This window comes from Coregonus clupeaformis, unplaced genomic scaffold, assembly GCF_020615455.1.
Source record: "Coregonus clupeaformis isolate EN_2021a unplaced genomic scaffold, ASM2061545v1 scaf3768, whole genome shotgun sequence".
Taxonomy (NCBI): Eukaryota; Metazoa; Chordata; class Actinopteri; order Salmoniformes; family Salmonidae; genus Coregonus; species Coregonus clupeaformis.
This window is the reverse complement of record NW_025537222.1, coordinates 1-16,126: the sequence shown is the minus strand read 5'-3', so window position 1 is coordinate 16,126 and position 16,126 is coordinate 1. Positions and strand designations below refer to the sequence as shown.

The 16,126-nt window shown below is 45.0% G+C and overlaps 1 protein-coding gene across 1 annotated transcript; it reads right to left on the bottom strand.

The window, feature by feature from the left end:
* Window positions 1–3,410: 3,410 nt before the first annotated feature.
* LOC121563297 (plexin-B2-like) lies at window positions 3,411–16,061 on the bottom strand (the record flags this gene model as incomplete). Its single annotated transcript, XM_045220417.1, is given in 11 exon segments — window positions 3,411–3,996; window positions 4,933–5,007; window positions 5,128–5,203; window positions 5,439–5,584; window positions 5,586–5,652; window positions 8,551–8,713; window positions 9,931–10,080; window positions 10,359–10,443; window positions 14,503–14,603; window positions 14,760–14,891; window positions 15,912–16,061. Coding segments are annotated over 11 exon segments (1,250 nt in total), but the record flags the coding sequence as incomplete, so codon positions are not given.
* Window positions 16,062–16,126: the final 65 nt, after the last annotated feature.

The following is a 16,126-nucleotide window of genomic DNA, read 5'->3' as shown; positions in this document are numbered from 1 at the left end:
GACGGGGCTGAGAAGGGGGAGTATGTGGCTGACAGTCTCCAGATGTGTTTCCCACTTCTCCTCTGCTAGGCAGGCAGCAGATTAACTTCTCCTCCACACAGCCAGCCAGCCAGGCAGGCAGCAGATTAACTTCTCCTCCACACAGCCAGCCAGGCAGGCAGCAGATTAACTTCTCCTCCACACAGCCAGCCAGCCAGCCAGGCAGGCAGCAGATTGACGACTTCTCCACACAGCCAGCCAGCCAGCCAGCCAGCCAGCCAGCCAGCCAGCCAGGCAGCAGATTAACTTCTCCTCCACACAGCCAGCCAGCCAGCCAGCCAGCCAGCCAGCCAGCCAGCCAGGCAGCAGATTAACTTCTCCTCCACACAGCCAGCCAGCCAGGCAGGCAGCAGATTGACGACTTCTCCACACAGCCAGCCAGCCAGCCAGCCAGCCAGCCAGCCAGCCAGGCAGGCAGCAGATTGACTTCTTCTCCACACAGCCAGGCAGCAGATTCACTAACGTGTGCAGGCGGACATCTTCTCGCCACCCTTCATGCCAACCCAGTCCAGGCCACAGTCAGGAACACCAACAGGCTTAACAGACAGAGGGGGAATCACACAGATCTGTCTCAGTCAGAAGAGTTCACACACAACTGCATGGCGACAAACATTGCTCGGAACTACACATGGAAGGACAGGCACACACACACACACACACACACACACTAGCTGATCTCTTGAATAAAATGAGTCTTGATAAACATTCTCTGACTACAAAACACTCAGTTGGGTGTGGGTGGCGTCATAAAGCCCTCCACCAACCTTTCCTTTCTGAACCATCTAAGAAGTGGAGAGTATTGCGTTTTTTCCTCACTGGAATTGATTAATCAGTCGTTGCTACAGCCCTGTCTGCAGCCCAACAAAGCTTTCATCTGTAGTCCAAAACACATCGATAGGATGTAGGGGAAAAAACACTGGTCCGCTGTATTCAGTCAGTCAACACTCACTGGCAAACAGATCACTTACCCATTACAGTGCTGACAGTATCATGGTTTTTACAATTAGGCTGTGTTCCAAATGGCACCCTGTTCCCTACATTGTGCCCTACCCTTGACCAGGGCCCACACCCTGTTCCCTACATTGTGCCCTACCATTGACCAATGTAGGGAACATAGGGAATAGGGTACCATTTGGGGAAAGCCTAATTCTCTGATAATAAAGAGAATTAGGCTTTCCCTCTTTTCTCCTCCCATCATCACTACCTTTATTATTATTATCACTTCTCTATTCATTAAGTCACTTCCTGGATAAATAGAAAAGGCAAAAATAAGCAGAGAAAGACAGAGAGACACAGAGCCACAGAGAGACAGAGACAGAGAGAGAGTAGTGAGAAAGAACCAGAGAACAAGAGAGAGAAAGTGACAAAGAGAAAATGAAAAATGCATAAATTAGTCAAGTCAGTGATGATTTGTGCAGTCTGGTTATAATTAGAGATCAAAGGAGTTCCCCTGCTGTGTCCGTCTGTCTGGCTGGTGTGGGTCGTCTAGAGTGGGCAGAGACTGGGTATGTGACAGGCAGCCACGCCACACCAACACTAGACAGTCTGCTGATGCCATCTACCCCCCTGGGCAGGATCACTGAGGTTCAGTCCCAAATGGCACCCTATTCACTATATAGTGCACTACTTTTACCAGGGCCCCATAGGGATTGGGTGCCATTTGGGGACACATCCTCAATCAGGCCTTAGCCACCTGCTATGGTAACAGAGGGGTTGAGACGAATCACAACTTGAGGAAAGAGTCTCATTTTCCTCTCAAGTCGTATTAATATTAATGACAGAGTTAGGTGTCTGCATTAGGTGCTTAGTCATATCCCATATTAGGATTGGTCCTCATTCGCCATATAGGTGGCAAGCATGGAGAAACCAGCATCCTCAGATGAACTGAGACGAATCCTGTACTTGAGGAAAGAGCTCGAATTTCCAATTTAAAAGATGAATTAATATTTATGATAGGGTCAAATGGGGACACTTGTGAAACTCTATGTGGTGAACGCAGTAAGGAACAACCTAACAATGCTCAGATGAACTCCGACACACTTAGGTTGCGTCCCAAATGGCACTATTGCCTTGATAGTGCACTTTTTTTGGGGCCCCCATTTGGCACGCACCCTTAAATAGATCACCAGGTCAATGCGTGAGGATATGCACACTGTATGGGAGATTGAGGGAATATGCAGCATCACATCATGCGCCATAGACTAATTCTATTCATCTACCCCCCGTATAGCTTCAGGATGACAACACATGGGTTTAGTATTCAAATATATTTGAGGAGTGATTGAAAATGATTCGGCAGTTTGCATAGCAAATAAAGCAAATGGGGAAAACTATTTGGCAAATTATTTAAGGATGACGTTTGAAATCCATTCAAATGGTTTCCAGAAGAATTGCTCAATAGAAAAAGGCAGTACCTGTACCGAGTTGACAACCTCCACGAGTCATGGTGGTTCACAGTTCAATGATTTATAAAAGTACCATTCAATTATATACATATGTAATGATCATTTTAGCATTTCTCTCTTCAATATCTAGTCTCTTGTTTCACACACAAACAATAAGAGCCATTTTGAAATAAACAGTTAAAAAAATTATACAAAAAACAATTATGGCATAGCACATAACAGCAAACATTTTGTATTATTAGCATCGAGCTAAAGTGGTTACATTTCAGATTAACAAGCACTGATTCATCTATCCACATATGCACCGTTTCTGGACCCAAGATGGAAAAATTAAGGCAAATGATGTGTTGCTTGAATAAAAATGAGAAGATGTTCACTTCAGCTCTACTGTCGATTGGCACTTAGTCAAACCAAAGGCTAGTGTGTGAGAGAGCTCTAACTTGGTCCGTCAGTTAGTTTCAGTGAGACGTTGATATCAATGGTACAGTATGAATGTGCTTCATCTTTTAGTACTGGTCTTGTTGGTGTGTTTTACTACTGTTTAGGGGGAGAGCTGACCCTGAATAGTGACACAGTCATTCATATGAAGTGGTTCAGGCTGTTGCACCCTATTCCCCTACATACTGCACTACACAGGAGAACTGAATGAAAAAATATATCAATGACAAATAAAAATCACGGCAAAAACAAAAGTTCGGCCATTTTAGAATAACAACATCATTAACCAGTCATAACTAGCCAATGGCAACGCAGATTACACAGTAAGCAACCAATCGATTAAACACAGGATACATGACATCATGGAACACCCTGTTTCTTCGCTTCTAGAAACGTTTTAAAAACACAAATTAACAAACTTAGTTGTGCCCATCCATCCATTTAAAAAATAATTTCATCTGGGTATGTAAAGCGTCTTTTGCATAAAGCCTCGCCATAAAAATATATGTACATACAATACTCCTTAACTCTGGAGCACATTAAACATCTGATTATCTGTACAAGCTGTAAGTCATCAACACCAGGTTTTATGTCATGAGGCTGACAGGTATAGTTGCTATGGTTGGTCAATGGCGGTGTACCGTATATCCTCTGTCGGGGTTTACAGTCTGCTAGCTCACTCAGGGACTATACTGTAGGCCCTTGCTCATTCAGAGTCTATAGGATCCATAGAGTCAGAGAGAGAGAGGGAGATGGAGTGATTAGGGATCATCCTGTCCAAGTTTGGCCCTGTAGTTCTGCTCCTTCACAAGTATTTTCCCCAAACGCCATAGTTTCCCACATCCTGTCTCTAGGCGGAAGATTGACATGTGTAACTCTTCGTGGTTGGTACTGTAATAGTCTGAAGTTAACGAGTTCTGCCTCAGTCTCCGGTCCCCCTCATCTTGGTCTACAGTGGTCCCATAGCTCCTCCCCCTATATCTGTCCCCACCTCTCTGGGGGTCAGAGGTTAAAGGTCAGTGACCTTGTTCTCGAGGGCGGCGGCTATCTGCTGCAGCCGCAGGGTCAGCTGTTTACTCTGGGCGGCTGGGTCTTCATCTAAAGACTGGATGATCTGGAGGGAGGGAGGGAGGGAGGGGAAACGAGAGAGGACACAGAAGAGACAGAGTAGTAAACAGATTTTCTGCGACAGCAAGTGCCATTCATTTGTCTAATTTCCTACAGGATGTAGGGACAATGCAGAGGTAGTTAACCACGTGGATAGGGCCTTCAAACCACCAAACAAGGAAGTGAGTCCTAAGGTTCTTAACCAAGTGGATAGGGCCTTCAAACCACCAAACAAGGAAGTGAGTCCTAAGGTTCTTAACCAAGTGGATTGGGCCTTCAAACCACCAAACAAGGAAGTGAGTCCTAAGGTTCTTAACCAAGTGGATAGGGCCTTCAAACCACCAAACAAGGAAGTGAGTCCTAAGGTTCTTAACCAAGTGGATAGGGCCTTCAAACCACCAAACAAGGAAGTGAGTCCTAAGGTTCTTAACCAAGTGGATAGGGCCTTCAAACCACCAAACAAGGAAGTGAGTCCTAAGGTTCTTAACCAAGTGGATAGGGCCTTCAAACCACCAAACAAGGAAGTGAGTCCTAAGGTTCTTAACCAAGTGGATTGGGCCTTCAAACCACCAAACAAGGAAGTGAGTCCTAAGGTTCTTAACCAAGTGGATAGGGCCTTCAAACCACCAAACAAGGAAGTGAGTCCTAAGGTTCTTAACCAAGTGGATAGGGCCTTCAAACCACCAAACAAGGAAGTGAGTCCTAAGGTTCTTAACCAAGTGGATAGGGCCTTCAAACCACCAAACAAGGAAGTGAGTCCTAAGGTTCTTAACCAAGTGGATAGGGCCTTCAAACCACCAAACAAGGAAGTGAGTCCTAAGGTTCTTAACCAAGTGGATAGGGCCTTCAAACCACCAAACAAGGAAGTGAGTCCTAAGGTTCTTAACCAAGTGGATAGGGCCTTCAAACCACCAAACAAGGAAGTGAGTAGTAAGGTTTTTACCCCGTCATAGTATTTGCTGGCATACTGGTAGAGCTGGTGCAAGGCCGCCTGGGTATTCAGCTTGTCTGTGTGTTCCTGGAGAGGACAAAGAAGGAAGGATGAATCTTATTGGTGTATTCTGATGATGCAATAGAAGACTGCCCACACACAACCACAAACAGATGTGAGGTCACACGTGAACACACAGGTACGTACCCTGGACACCTCAGCCAGGTGTGTGTTCATGTCCTGGTCACTGACTGGGACCATCTGCTTGATTCCCTTGTAGTAACTGAGGAGAGACAGAAGGAGAGCGAGATGAGATGTCTGATTGGCTGACAGGTCCTACCAACCTATCCCCTGTGTTGTTTATGATGCACTAGAAGAGATAATACTACATCTGGTGTGTTCGGACTGCAACCTATTCTCTATATTGGTCAAGAGTACTGCAGTATCGGCTCATTAGATTGGCAGTCAATCCAATCCTCATTATCATATGTTCTGGGGATGAATATGAGAGAACTCACTCGTCCACCATCTTCTTATAGGTGGAGATCTCCTTTGCATAGAGCAGCTTGTTGCTGGGAGATTCCCGGCTCAGTTTGTGTTCCGTCTTGGTGCAGGCGTCCATGAAGGTCTGAGCGATGACGGACAGCGACGCGTCCACCACCTCCGGTCACGTGCACGTCAAAGATGAAGTGAGGGTTCTTCAGGATGTTCACCCAGAAACGCAAGGGCAGGCTGGGGAAGGAGAACACACACATTAGTATATACACACACACACACACACACAGAGCAGCACAGCTTAACCCAGCATAAGAGCAAGGTGAAACAGTTGCAGGCTGTCCAAACTAAAGCCCAACTCCTTCCCATCTAATTTAACAAGATAACAGATCCTTTTCCCGTTCTCCCTCACAGACCAGCTGAGTCACTCAAACCCAGACATCTTAACTCAACACAGGAAACCACAACTAAACAAGTGTGAGTAAGGCTGAATAAAGCCTAATAATCCCACCACCTGCCAGAGTCCTCCAGCCTCAGCCCATAGAAATCCTATTCAAGTGGTGAGATTCTACTCCTTTGAGAAGGACTTGAGTTCTGTGTTATTAGAATGCTGACTGGAGGAGCCTACAGGGGTCATCAGATCTCCGTCTACCTCTGAATCAGCCTTGGTCGAGTGAATTCCTAATGAGTCTGCGGTCTGTCTCTGTGCGTGTGCGTGTGTGTGCGCGTGTCTTCTCCTCCAGGTCACCTCGGCATACACCGAGCTAGAGCCTCTTTAAGAATTTATATTTGTTCGCTGGATGCTCGCTCACTCTCTCTTTCCTTTCTCTCCCTCTCTCCCCCCTCTAGCCAGCTCAGCTTCACAACAGCTCTAACCCCCTAAAAACCTATTCTTTACTGGATATAAGGCCTGGGGAACATTATCCAAGGATAGCGGGTATAATTATCAAGCTTTGTTAGCTGCATCACATAACACATTCACTGGAAGCCCTCATTTAATTGGCTTGCTGATATCTCCTCTTGCTGATATGTAGGAGAGGGGTGGGAGAGATAGAGAGAGGTAGAGCGAGATAGAGGGGAGGGAGGAGGGAGAGATAGAGAGAGGGAGAGCGAGATAGAGGGAGGGAGGGAGGAGGAGAGAGGGAGAATAGAGAGGGAGATAAGGGAGGGAGGGAGGAGAGAGAGAGAGAGAGAGAGAGAGGGAGTGAGGGAGGGAAAGAGGGAGAGATAGAGAGAGGGAGAGCGAGATAGAGGGAGGGAGGGAGGGAGGGAGGGAGGGAGAGATAGAGAGAGGGAGAGAGAGGGAGTGAGGGAGGGAAAGATAGAGAGAGGGAGAGCGAGATAGAGGGAGGGAGGGAGAGATAGAGAGAGAGAGAGAGAGGGAGAGATAGAGAGAGGGAGAGCGAGATAGAGGGGAGTGAGAGAAAGAGAGAGGGAGGGAGAGAAAGAGAGGGAGGGGAGAGAAAGAGAGAGGGAGGGAGAGAAACAGAGAGGGAGGGAGGGAGGGAGAGAGAGAGGGAGGGAGGGAGAGAGAGACAGAGGGAGGGAGAGAAAGAGAGAGGGAGGGAAAGCAGAGAGACAGAGAGAGAGAGAGAGAGAGAGAGAGAGAGAGAGAGAGAGAGAGAGAGAGAGAGAGAGAGAGAGAGAGAGAGAGAGAGAGAGAGTTAGATAAAGAGGAAGGGACTGAGAATGGAGAGAAGAGAAACAGGGGAAGAAAGAGAGGGAGTGAGTGAAAGAGGAGAAGATAGATAGTGAGAGAGATGTCTCTAGAGTCTAATGAATTCAGTCTTTCAGCTCCTCATCCTGACTACAGCTCTTACTCTGACACTCATTCCAACCTGTCAATCAAATATACATCACAAGCAGTATCTATATTTAATAGTTCCCATCAACAGGAGTTAAATAATTCACTCTGATAACTTCCAGGAAGGTAGGACAGTCAGACCCTAGGACTACAACATGGTAAAAAGGAGTCAGACCCTAGGACTACAACATGGTAAGAAGCAGTCAGACCCTAGGACTACAACATGGTAAGAAGCAGTCAGACCCTAGGACTACAACATGGTAAAGAGGAGTCAGACGCTAGATATACAACATGGTAAGAAGCAGTCAGACCCTAGGGACTACAACATGGTAAAGAGGAGTCAGACTAGGACTACAACATGGTAAGAAGCAGTCAGACCCTAGGACTATAACATGGTAAGAAGCAGTCAGACCCTAGGACTACAACATGGTAAAGAGGAGTCAGACGCTAGGACTACAACATGGTAAGAAGCAGTCAGACCCTAGGACTACAACATGGTAAGAAGCAGTCAGACCCTAGGACTACAACATGGTAAGAAGCAGTCAGACCCTAGGACTTCAACATGGTAAGAAGCAGTCAGACCTAGGACTACAACATGGTAAGAAGCAGTCAGACGCTAGGACTACAACATGGTAAAGAGGAGTCAGACGCTAGGACTACAACATGGTAAAAAGCAGTCAGACCCTAGGACTACAACATGGTAAGAAGCAGTCAGACGCTAGGACTACAACATGGTAAAAAGGGAGTCAGACGCTAGGACTACAACATGGTAAGAAGCAGTCAGACCCTAGGACTACAACATGGTAAGAAGCAGTCAGACCCTAGGACTATAACATGGTAAGAAGCAGTCAGACCCTAGGACTACAACATGGTAAGAAGCAGTCAGACCCTAGGACTACAACATGGTAAGAAGCAGTCAGACCCTAGGACTACAACATGGTAAAAAAGCAGTCAGACCCTAGGACTACAACATGGTAAGAAGCAGTCAGACCCTAGGACTACAACATGGTAAGAAGCAGTCAGACCCTAGGACTACAACATGGTAAGAAGCAGTCAGACCCTAGGACTACAACATGGTAAGAAGCAGTCAGACCCTAGGACTACAACATGGTAAAAAGGAGTCAGACCCTAGGACTTCAACATGGTAAAAAGGAGTCAGACCCTAGGGACTACAACATGGTAAAAAAGCAGTCAGACCCTAGGACTTCAACATGGTAAGAACAGTCAAGTGTAGAAGAAGGTTGGAGGTACTGAACTATTGTGTTTATATGTGTGTGTATACAGTGTGCATATCTGTGTGTGTGTGTGTGTTTGTGTCTATGTGTGTGTACCTGTTGGTCTTCCAGATATGGACAGTCTCCTCCTCAACGTTGTCGTGTTTCAGAGCCTGCTCATCCAGGAAGTCAAAGAAGTATTTAACAGCAGGAGGAACCACCGCTCCAGAACACAACACACTGCGGAAGAAATCATCCACAAACTGCTGCAGAGTACCCTGCAACACACACAGGACACACACACATATTAGGACACTCACACTAGGACATATCCAGAGAGACTTCCAGTTATTGCATTCATCTTAAGATAGCTAGGTGGGACAACCACATATCATATTAGGTAGTCAGTAGATAGTATCTGACAGACGCATAAAACATCAGCTCACATTAAGTACCACAACACACACTTACACCCACACAACTTCCAGTGCATCTCCTGTCCACCCACACAATGAGTGCATCTCCTGTCCACCCACACAATGAGTGCATCTCCTGTCCACCCACACAATGAGTCCATCTCCCTCTCCACCCACACAATCAGCGCTTCACATATTCTACATTTTATATTTTCCGGGTCAAATGAGTAATGAATGAGTAATTCTGCACTTGCGCTAAAGTGTTACAAGCCTATTATAACTAGTACTATAACTGCTAAACATAATGTTATAACTGCAATACGTAGTGCTATAACTGCAATCACGAGTGCTATAACTGCTATTGGTAGTGCTATAACTGCTATATGTAGTGCTATAACTGCTATACTGAGTGCTATAACTGCAATACGTCGTGCTATAACTGCTATACGTAGTGCTATAACCGCAATACGTAGTGCTATAACCTATTGGTAGTGCTATAACTGCTATATGTAGTGCTATCACTGCTATACGTAGTGCTATAACTGCTATACGTAGCGCTATAACTGCTATATGTAGTGCTATAACTGTTCTTAGTAGTGCTATAACTGCTATATGTAGTGCTATAACTGTTCTTAGTAGCGCTATAACTGCTATACGTAGTGCTATAACTGCTATATGTAGTGCTGTAACTGTTCTTAGTGGTGCTATAACTGCTATATGTGGTGCTATAACTGTTCCTACTAGTACCATAACTGTTCTTAGTAGTGCTATAATTTCTATATGTAGTGCTGTAACTGTTCTTAGTAGCGCTATAACTGCTATACGTAGTGCTATAACTGTTCTTAGTAGCGCTATAACTGCTATACGTAGTGCTGTAACTGTTCTTAGTAGTGCTATAACTGCTATATGTAGTGCTGTAACTGTTCTTAGTAGTGCTATAACTGCTATACGTAGTACTATAACTGCTATATGTAGTGTTGTAACTGTTCCTACTAGTGCTATAATTGCAGACATAGCGCTATAACTTCTATACAGAGTGCTATAACAGCTGTATGTAGTGTAGTTATCAGACTGACTAACCTGACAGAGAGCAGTCGTGTCAGGTAGATCTCAGCGATGGCTTTAGTCGTAGCCTTAGCCTTCAAACTTCCTCTCTTAGATTTGACCTCATCCAGCTCGTCTGCTGGCCGCACCAGGTGGAACACCTTGTCATCTTCCAACAGGGCGTTTTCTACAGGGGACGCCAGACCACACAACACAGGGGTGAGACACCAGGGACATGTTCAGTAGGCATCAGATAGAAGATAACAGACTCAAACAGGGTGGGACTCCCAAATTCTTTTCGTTTCCCCTTGCAAAATGTTTGGCCATAATGAACATGACCAAAGTTGAGACGTTTTTCCTAGATGCTGATCTCAGGTCAGTAGTGCATTCCCCACCCTGATAAATTAAGGATAGGATTGGGGGACAGGTAGGCCGATCCTAGATCTGTGCTTCGGGATAACTCACTTTCTTCATGGCTGTCCTGGTTCTGGTGGAACTGGCGATGGGTGTGAAGCACTCTGGACAGCACCAGCGTGGCATTGTCTCTCACCTGAAAACACAGTCCAGTACCTTATCTAGTTAACACAGTCCAGTACCATATATAGTTAACACAGTCCAGTACCTTATATGGTTAACAGTCCAGTACCTTATCTAGTTAACACAGTCCAGTACCTTATCTAGTTAACACAGTCCAGTACCTTATATGGTTAACACAGTCCAGTACCTTATATGGTTAACACAGTCCAGTACCTTATATGGTTAACATAGTCCAGTACCTTATATGGTTAACACAGTCCAGTACCTTATCTAGTTAACACAGTCCAGTACCTTATATGGTTAACACAGTCCAGTACCTTATCTAGTTAACACAGTACAGTACCATATATAGTTAACACAGTACAGTACCTTATATGGTTAACACAGTACAGTACCATACAGTGGGGAGAACAAGTATTTGATACACGCCAATTTTGCAGGTTTTCCTACTTACAAAGCATGTAGAGGTCTGTAATTTTGATCATAGGTACACTTCAACTGTGAGAGACGGAATCTAAAACAAAAATCCAGAAAATCACATTGTATGATTTTTAAGTAATTAATTGCATTTTATTGCATGACATAAGTATTTGATCACCTACCAACCAGTAAGAATTCCAGCTCTCACAGACCTGTTAGTTTTTCTTTAAGAAGCCCTCCTGTTCTCCACTCATTACCTGTATTAACTGCACCTGTTTGAACTCGTTACCTCGTATAAAAAAACAGCTGTCCACACACTCAAACAGACTCCAACCTCTCCACAATGGCCAAGACCAGAGAGCTGTGTAAGGACATCAGGGATTAAATTGTAGACCTGAACAAGGCTGGGATGTGCTACAGGACAATAGGCAAGCAGCTTGGTGAGAAGGCAACAACTGTTGGTGCAATTATTAGAAAATGGAAGAAGTTCAAGATGACGGTCAATCACCCTCGGTCTGGGGCTCCATGCAAGATCTCACCTCGTGGGGCATCAATGATCATGAGGAAGGTGAGGGATCAGCCCAGAACTACACGACAGGACCTGGTCAATGACCTGAAGAGAGCTGGGACCACAGTCTCAATGAAAACCATTAGTAACACACTACGCCGTCATGGATTAAAATCCTGGCAGCGCAGGCAAGGTCCCCCTGCTCAAGCCAGCGCATGTCCAGGCCCGTCTAAAGTTTGCCAATGACCATCTGGATGATCCAGAGGGATGAATGGGAGAAGGTCATGTGGTCTGATGAGACAAAAATTGAGCTTTTTGGTCTAAACTCCACTCGCCGTGTTTGGAGGAAGAAGGGATGAGTACAACCCCAAGAACACCATCCCAACCGTGAAGCATGGAGGTGGAAACATCATTCTTTGGGATGCTTTTCTGCTAAGGGACAGACGACTGCAGACCGTATTGAGGGGGAGGATGGATGGGGCCATGTATCGCGAGATCTTGTCCAACAACCTCCTTCCCTCAGTAAGAGCATTGAAGATGGGTGTGGCTGGGTCTTCCAGCATGACAACGACCCGAAACACACAGCCAGGGCAACTAAGGAGTAGCTCCAAGAAGCATCTGAAGGTCCTGGGTGGCCTAGCCAGTCTCCAGACCTGAACCCAATATAAAATATTTGGAGGGAGCTGAAAGTCCGTATTGCCCAGCGACAGCCCCGAAACCTGAAGGATCTGGAGAAGGTCTGTATGGAGGAGTGGCCAAAATCCCCTGCTGCCGTGTGTGCAAATCTGGTCAAGACCTACAGGAAACGTATGATCTCTGTAATTGCAAACAAAGGTTTCTGTACCAAATATTAAGTTCTGCTTTCTGATGTATCAAATCACTTATGTCATGCAATAAAATGCAAATTAATTACTTAAAAATCATACAATGTGATTTTCTGGATTTCACAGTTGAAGTGTACCTATGATAAAAATTACAGACCTCTACATGCTTTGTAAGTAGGAAAAACCTGCAAATCGGCAGTGTATCAAATACTTGTTCTCCCACTGTATAGTAAACACAGTCCATTACTATATATAGTAAACAGTACTATACCATATATAGTTAACACAGTCCAGTACCATATATAGTAAACAGTACTATACCATATATAGTTAACACAGTCCATTACCATATATAGTAAACAGTACTATACCATATATAGTTAACACAGTCCAGTACCATATATAGTTAACACAGTCCAGTACCATATATAGTTAACACAGTCCAGTACCATATATAGTTAACAGTCCAGTACCATGTATAGTTAACACAGTCCAGTACCATGTATAGTTAACACAGTCCAATACCATATATAGTTAACACAGTCCAGTACCATATATACAGTGAGGGAAAAAAAGTATTTGTTCCCCTGCTGATTTTGTATGTTTGCCCACTGACAAAGAAATGATCAGTCTATAATTTTAATGGTAGGTTTATTTGAACAGTGAGAGACAGAATAACAACAAAAAAATGCATTTCAAAAAATGTTATAAATTGATGAGGGAAATAAGTATTTGACCCCTCTCAATCAGAAAGATTTCTGGCTCCCAGGTTTCTTTTATACAGGTAACGAGCTGAGATTAGGAGCACCTCTTAAAGGGAGTGCTCCTAATCTCAGCTTGTTACCTGTATAAAAGACACCTGTCCACATAAGCAATCAATCAATCAGATTCCAAACTCTCCACCATGGCCAAGACCAAAGAGATCTCCAAGGATGTTAGGGACAAGATTGCAGACCTACACAAGGCCAGAATGGGCTACAAGACCATCGCCAAGCAGCTTGGTGAGAAGGTACAACAGTTAGTACGATTATTTGCAAATGGAAGAAACACAAAAAGAACTGTCAATCTCCCTCGGCCTGGGGCCCTTGCAAGATCTCACCTCGTGGAGTTGCAATGATCATGAGAACGGTGAGGAATCAGCCCAGAACTGCACTGGGAGGATCTTGTCAATGATCTCAAGGCAGCTGTCACCAAGAAAACAATTGGTAACACACTACGCTGTGAAGGACTGAAATCCTGCAGCGCCCGCAAGGTCCCCCTGCTCAAGAAAGCACATAGATACAGGGCCGTCTGAAGTTTGCCAATGAACATCTGAATGATTCAGAGGAGAACTGGTGTGAAAGTGCTGTGGTCAGATGAGACCAAAATCGAGCTCTTTGGCATCAACTCAACTCGCCGTAGTTTGGAGAGGAGGAATGCTGCCCTATGACCCCAAGAACACCATCCCCAACTCAAACATGGAGGTGGAAACATTGCTCTTTGGGAGTGTTTTTCTGCTAAGGGGACAGAACAACTTCACCGCATCAAAGGGGACAATGGACGGGGCCATGTACCGTCAAATCTTGGGTGAGAACCTCCTTCTCTCAGTCAGGCATTGAAAATGGGTCGTGGATGAGTATTCCAGCATGACAATGACCCAAAAACACACAGCCAAGGCAACAAAGGAGTGGCTCAAGAAGAAGCACATTAAGGTCATGGTGTGGCCTAGCCAGTCTCCGACCTTAATCCCATAGAAAATCTGTGGAGGGAGCTGAAGGCTCGGTTGCCAAGACGTCAGCCTCAAAACCTTGAGAATGATTGGAGAAGATCTGCAAAGTGGAGTAAACAAAACTCCCTCCTGAGATGTATGCAAACCTGGTGGCCAACTTCCCAAGAAACGTCTGACTTCTGTGATTGCCAACAAGGGTTTTGCCACCAAGTACTAAGTCATGTTTTTGCAGAGGGGGTCAAATACTTATTTCCCCTCATTAAAAAATGCAAATCAATATATACATTTTTTGACATCGTTTTTCTGGATTTTTTGTTGTTATTCTGTCTCTCACTGTTCAAATAAACCCACAATTAAAATTATAGACTGATCATGTCTTTGTCAGTGGGCAAACGTACAAAAGAACAAAAATAACCATATATAGTTGGAGTTTCACTAAACTGTGGATTGCAAAACCCAACATTTCAATGGAACATCTGATCCAAGAACAATTCAACATTATTGAATAAAGACAGCCAGCCCTGATAGATATTCACATTAACTATATGTATGTTGAGAAGCTATTCAGAGAGATCACTACTACAAGGCTGAAGTCCTCGGACAGCCACTCACGTTGCAATGTGCCAGTGTGTTGAGTCTCTTCCACCTGCCCTCCTTCTGTGACGTCAAGTCCATGTCTGACAGGATCTGCCCTGTAGAGCCGGGACGCCACTCTGTGGACGGGGTGGGAAGTGCACCTTAGCATTATAATATTACTTAAAGTATGTAGACTAACGTACATGCAAAAAACATGAAACTTCCGGTTGTTCCCCAACTCTTAGCATTGGATAACAATGTAGAACCGTGTGTGCGCGCATGTGCATTCTCACCCAGAGCAACACTGTCCACCTTCGGTCTCTGTGTGTAGGGCAGGTTGCGGTACACCTGTTCAATTATCTTCTCCTTCACCTGAGAGATGGTGTCACAGTTCAGCACCTTCACCGGCGTCAGTCTGGCCCTCCCTGTGCACCAGCACCTGCAGAGTCTGATTGGACACACACAGATGTCAATCGTCCAGAGTCACACTGATCTCTGACCTCATGATTAGGCCACACCTATTTGTTTTGGTAAATGATAGCAACATGTTGAGTACAGCTGTCTAAAACAGCATTCTGTAGATTAATTTGCCTTTGTGTGTATTGATTATTTGACCAAAAATACAATTTATTGCCTAAATGAATGAAAAAACAGCATGGGGAGAGAAGACTTGAAACATGATGTCTCTCTCTATCAGTTTTCCCATAAATCACTGAGCTGATTTCTCTTCCAGATGATAACACGCTGTTTTCACAAAAAGTCAGTTACAAGAGCCAATCATATTACAGGGTCCATTACGAAGCCAATCGTATTAGAAGGTCCATTGACGAGAGCCAATCGTTACAGGGTCCGTTAAACCAGAACCTTATCAGTGATTGAGTCTGATGGAAACATTAACCTCTAGCCCGTCTCTCTGCCCTTATTGAGCTTTCCCTCTCTCTCTCTCTCTCACCACTCCCTCTCTCTCAATTATCTCTCTATGCTCTCTCTCTCTCAATGCTCTCTCTCTCTCCTCACTGAGATCTGAGACCCTCTGCTCAAAGTTTATTCCATTACATGTGATGTTAGTGGACATCTACAGTGACTAGAAGGCCCATCGCTACCACCACCTGTGTCCTGGGTCACGCGTACGCATCACAATAATACACCTTGAGAGAGTGAGATAGTCCATAGAGAAGCAGGTACCAGTGTGAGTAGAGAGGGCATTCGGACTGATCACAGGAGCCAGAGGAGATGGTTAGACTTGATAAGACAGCTAGTGTTCTTGTATTGAGGGCGTTTGTGTCGTAGAATTACAAAATCGGTAGTAGAGTGGATATAGCTGGAAAATCCAGTTCCACCAAAATGGCTGTACAGTTCACCCACCATAGAGTGCTGCTTTGAATAGGAATATATCTTCTATTAATTGTTAATTCTTTGAGCGGTGCAGTATAGAGTGTACTCACCAGGACGCAGTACTCCCACATCGTCCCCTAGGAGCCCGTGGTCGTTCAGAGTGTACTTGGCCTTCTTCATCTCAAGGCGTCCACTGGACCCCTTCTCTACCTGGTGCTTGATGGCCTTGAACAGTTTGTATAGGGCTCGCCCTGCAAGTCCTACACACACACACACACACAGAGGGAGTGAGCTCATCAGTACTAATGAGACCATTCTCTCTTCT